Source organism: Papio anubis, chromosome 10 (assembly GCF_008728515.1).
Source record: "Papio anubis isolate 15944 chromosome 10, Panubis1.0, whole genome shotgun sequence".
Classification (NCBI taxonomy): Eukaryota; Metazoa; Chordata; class Mammalia; order Primates; family Cercopithecidae; genus Papio; species Papio anubis.
In genome coordinates this window covers 47,314,549-47,319,548 of record NC_044985.1, presented here as the reverse complement: position 1 = coordinate 47,319,548, position 5,000 = coordinate 47,314,549, and the positions used below count along the sequence as shown (strand labels likewise).

At 42.0% G+C, this 5,000-nt stretch overlaps 1 protein-coding gene across 3 annotated transcripts in view; it reads left to right on the top strand.

Annotated features, from left to right (window-relative positions):
• The window catches only part of FIGN (fidgetin, microtubule severing factor), a 134,391-nt gene that overhangs the window by 125,364 nt on the left and 4,027 nt on the right, over positions 1-5,000 (top strand). For all 3 annotated transcript variants that reach the window (XM_003907549.5, XM_009182340.4, XM_017946587.3), the window contains one exon: positions 1-5,000. This exon is cut by the window's left edge and continues 215 nt beyond it; it is cut by the window's right edge. In XM_003907549.5, coding sequence (XP_003907598.1) covers positions 1-2,040 — 2,040 coding nt within the window. In that variant the 3' untranslated portion in view covers positions 2,041-5,000.

Here is a 5,000-nt window from a genome sequence, read left to right as displayed (position 1 = left end):
GGTCCCGTGGACCGACCCGTACTCAGCAACTATTCAGACGCACCATCAGGACTAGTGAACGGTCGGAAAAATGAAAGTGAACCCTGGCAGCCTTCCTTGAATTCAGAAGCAGTTTATCCCATGAACTGTGTTCCGGATGTTATCACTGCCGGCAAAGCTGGAGTCAGTTCAGCCCTCCCTCCAACAGATGTCTCTGCGAGTATAGGGAGCTCTCCTGGGGTAGCCAGCAACCTGACAGAACCTAGTTATTCAAGTAGTACCTGTGGAAGCCACACTGTACCCAGTCTTCATGCAGGGCTCCCATCTCAGGAATATGCCCCAGGATACAACGGATCATATTTGCATTCTACTTACAGTAGTCAGCCAGCACCTGCACTTCCTTCACCTCATCCGTCTCCTTTGCATAGCTCTGGGCTCCTACAGCCCCCTCCACCACCTCCTCCGCCACCAGCCTTGGTCCCAGGCTACAATGGGACTTCTAACCTCTCCAGTTACAGCTATCCGTCTGCTAGCTATCCTCCTCAGACTGCTGTGGGGTCTGGGTACAGCCCGGGGGGGGCACCGCCTCCACCTTCAGCGTACCTGCCTTCAGGAATTCCTGCTCCCACCCCCCTACCCCCCACCACAGTTCCTGGCTACACCTACCAGGGCCATGGTTTGACGCCTATTGCACCATCGGCTCTGACAAACAGTTCAGCAAGTTCTCTCAAAAGGAAAGCTTTCTATATGGCAGGGCAAGGAGATATGGACTCCAGTTATGGAAATTACAGCTATGGCCAACAGAGATCTACACAGAGTCCTATGTACAGAATGCCCGACAACAGCATTTCAAACACAAATCGGGGGAATGGCTTTGACAGAAGTGCTGAAACATCATCCTTAGCATTTAAGCCAACGAAGCAGCTAATGTCCTCTGAACAGCAAAGGAAATTCAGCAGCCAGTCCAGTAGGGCTCTGACCCCTCCTTCCTACAGTACTGCTAAAAATTCATTGGGATCAAGATCCAGTGAATCCTTTGGGAAGTACACATCGCCAGTAATGAGTGAGCATGGGGACGAGCACAGGCAGCTCCTCTCTCACCCAATGCAAGGCCCTGGACTCCGTGCAGCTACCTCATCCAACCACTCTGTGGACGAGCAACTGAAGAATACTGACACGCACCTCATCGACCTGGTAACCAATGAGATTATCACCCAAGGACCTCCAGTGGACTGGAATGACATTGCTGGTCTCGACCTGGTGAAGGCTGTCATTAAAGAGGAGGTTTTATGGCCAGTGTTGAGATCAGACGCATTCAGTGGACTGACGGCCTTACCTCGGAGCATCCTTTTATTTGGACCTCGGGGGACAGGCAAAACATTATTGGGCAGATGCATCGCTAGTCAGCTGGGGGCCACATTTTTCAAAATTGCCGGTTCTGGACTAGTCGCCAAGTGGTTAGGAGAAGCAGAGAAAATTATCCATGCCTCTTTTCTTGTGGCCAGGTGTCGCCAGCCCTCGGTGATTTTTGTTAGTGACATTGACATGCTTCTGTCCTCTCAAGTGAATGAGGAACACAGTCCAGTGAGTCGGATGAGAACCGAATTTCTGATGCAACTGGACACTGTACTAACTTCGGCTGAGGACCAAATCGTAGTAATTTGTGCCACCAGTAAACCAGAAGAAATAGATGAATCCCTTCGGAGGTACTTCATGAAACGACTTTTAATCCCACTTCCTGACAGCACAGCGAGGCACCAGATAATAGTACAACTGCTCTCACAGCACAATTACTGTCTCAATGACAAGGAGTTTGCACTGCTTGTCCAGCGCACAGAAGGCTTTTCTGGACTAGACGTGGCTCATTTGTGTCAGGAAGCAGTGGTGGGCCCCCTCCATGCCATGCCAGCCACAGACCTTTCAGCCATTATGCCCAGCCAGTTGAGGCCCGTTACATATCAAGACTTTGAAAATGCTTTCTGCAAGATTCAGCCTAGCATATCTCAAAAGGAGCTTGATATGTATGTTGAATGGAACAAAATGTTTGGTTGCAGTCAGTGATAACTTCTTTAGGAAAAAAAAATGTAATGAATGTTGGCACACACACATAAAACCTGCTACATAGGGAATAGAGCCCCTTTCCAGTAGTGTTTAAATTGCAAAGGGTACTGGGGAAGATGACGATTAAGTTGCATCTTTAGAGTCAGGGTAGATTTGGAGGAAAAGTGCATCAAATGAGAGCTTCTGATTTGAAAGCCCCAGATGACAGAAAGTATATGTGGATGCTCAGTTCTGTTCAAGCTAGACAACACTCACCAAGGAGCAAGGTGCAAGTGTGTTGATTTCAGAAGGACATGAACCTCGTGTGTTGATTCCATTCTGCTGTTCTCGAGATTTAGTTGCTGTCAAGTGCCTGGAGTGGTGCTTTATTTTTTTGTTTGCCTCACAATTACATTGGTGGCATGTGCTAATATAAAGAGCTTTAACTTCAAACATTATTGGACTAAAGAGATGAACAGTTGTGTTATGACAGAAAACCAGATTTTTGCCATTTTAAGAGCAACAGTATTCCTCAATCCTGTCTGTTCTGCAGTATTAAGCTAAGAACAGGTAAAACAGGGTAACGGTAATCTGGACCTTAATTTCTGCAGTTCATTTCTTTTAATGTTCTTGTCTGCAAAAACTCAGGAAAGTGATTGTGATTTGTACAGTACCTCAAAGGAATGTGTTGAAAGCACTATGTACTGCTGAGAGTAATAGGATAGGCTTCAATGTTACTTTATATTAAAATGTATGTTTACCTCAACAATTGGAAAATAGCAAGGAAAATTACTTTGAATGTATCCAGAAAAATACTGAAGTGTGATACAACTGAATATTTACAGTTTAAAGTAGAAATGGAAGGATTTTTTTAAGTTCTTTTACTAATTATGGGGAATTAACCAGAGCAGAATAATTCTTTATGTCAATAACTGCAAGAGTTCTTAGTACATTGCTCCTTGATAATTAAGTGAAAATGTTCTTAAAAGGTACACTGGTTAATTGAAAGCTACTTACTCAGTTTGTGTTAGTGTCTAGACCTGTCAGCCACAAGACCTGTTTAGGACCCTGAAAGTCACAGTACCTAAAAACTATGACTGCCTTTTTGTTGCATAGGTGGTAGTGGTGGTGATGGTGGTGGTAGTTTGCAAGTTCTCTCTTAAAACTGCTGGGAATGGTGTCATTCTATTCACTAATCTAGCTTATAGACTTGCCGTGCTATTTGATAGAATGCAGAGGATAGCAACCAAAACAAACACACAAATAAATAGAAACAAAAACCAACCAACCAACTTACATACATATATATATATATATATATATCCACAAAGAACCTCTCCATCTCCTCCCCTTCTTTTTGACTCCACTCTTGTCAGTGCAATTTTGCTTCTCATTTTGAAATCTGGGCTGTAGTGCTCCTGCTTTATTTCTACCTCAGTTTTGTTGCATTTCTCTTGGAAAGTAAAGTAGAAAATTGGAAGTGGACACACACACTGCAATGTAGCTTGCCAAACATGTTCCTTTGTGTTCTTCCGTCTTTCACCATAAATCTAGTTTACAAAAACATCAGCATTTATGCTTACTTCCACTTCAGTCTACCAGCCCCACCCCCACCCATGACATAAGTGGCATTTTTCTTAATTTCCTGTTTCTCTCCTGCTCTCTGTCAAGTTGTTCTTTGTATCCTTTAATGCTTTATGTGCAACCTTTCGTTGATAGTGGGCTGATGTTTGGCAATGCTTCTGAACAGTCACAGTGCAGGCTGTAGCTTTCCACAGCCACTGCCCATGCATAAGCAGAACAGCCTGGCCTTTTGAATGTATTTTCCTGGGTTTTTTCCCCTTTTCTTTTTTTAGTTTAGAGATGCAGTAACAAAACTGTTGCAAAGCACTGGCATTTTATGTATTCAATAAATAAGTGATGTACATTTTTTTAAAAATTTAAATAAATGCAATGAGAAGCCCCAAGAAAGGTCTTTCTGTTTTGTTTTTGTTTTTGTTTTTCCTTAACAAAAGTTTTTACTGCTCTTATCCACAATGTCCTATTCTCTGAAACACTTAACATAGAGAAAGCTAATGAGGGATTTCTTGTTTCTGAAATTTTATGATACTTGATCTTTACTCCCCTTTTTTATTTTTTAAGTTGCTAAAAACTGAGCAGTTGAACCAGAATTTAATTTACTATGACATTCTGTCAATTAAAACTGTGCTTAAATATAAATATTCCATATTAAAAAGCAGTGCCTTTCATTAAGGATACAAAAAATAATACTTAAATATGCCCTCTGCTTTTCACAAGTGAATAAATGCTACAATCGTGTTCTGGGTCTACCCTGCGCATCCCTTGTAAGGAAATTCTAATATCCACATTAACTTGTAGGTTCATATTGATCTCACTGACAAGTTTACTTTTGCACAGTGCTGACCTATTTTCTGACTTTTAGACATTGCATTTCATTTCCGCCAACATGCTGTGTTCACTTGAAAGCGTCTGGCAAGTTTTGACAAACCCAGTCTTATTTAGACAACTTTGGAAAATCCAATATTGACCCACATTTTTTGTGGCTACTAAGATTTAATACCAAATATGTGACTGCACTATTGTGTTTTACACTCATTTGTAAAACTGAAAAGAAATTGAAGTCATACATCTTGGCTTTTAGCTTTAAATGACTTAAAAATTAGAGCTCTGAGTGACTTAAAAATTAATTTGAGATACGAGTGGTCAAAAATCCATGTATTTAGGCAGAAGCTGAAGTCGTATGTGGTTTTCATTTAGCCTCACGAAATCCAAGATTTGATCTCTTAGGAAATTGGGCATGTTGAAGAAATGAAGATCAGCTGGAGGAGATATGGCTGACCTTTGAGTAGATAGTGCTCTCCTGTGATTCTTTGATTCTGCATGGAAGCATTATGAGCTCTTCTATAAACTAGCTTAATAATGAGCTCTATTCTGACCATCGGTTCTGGGACTTGGAGTGG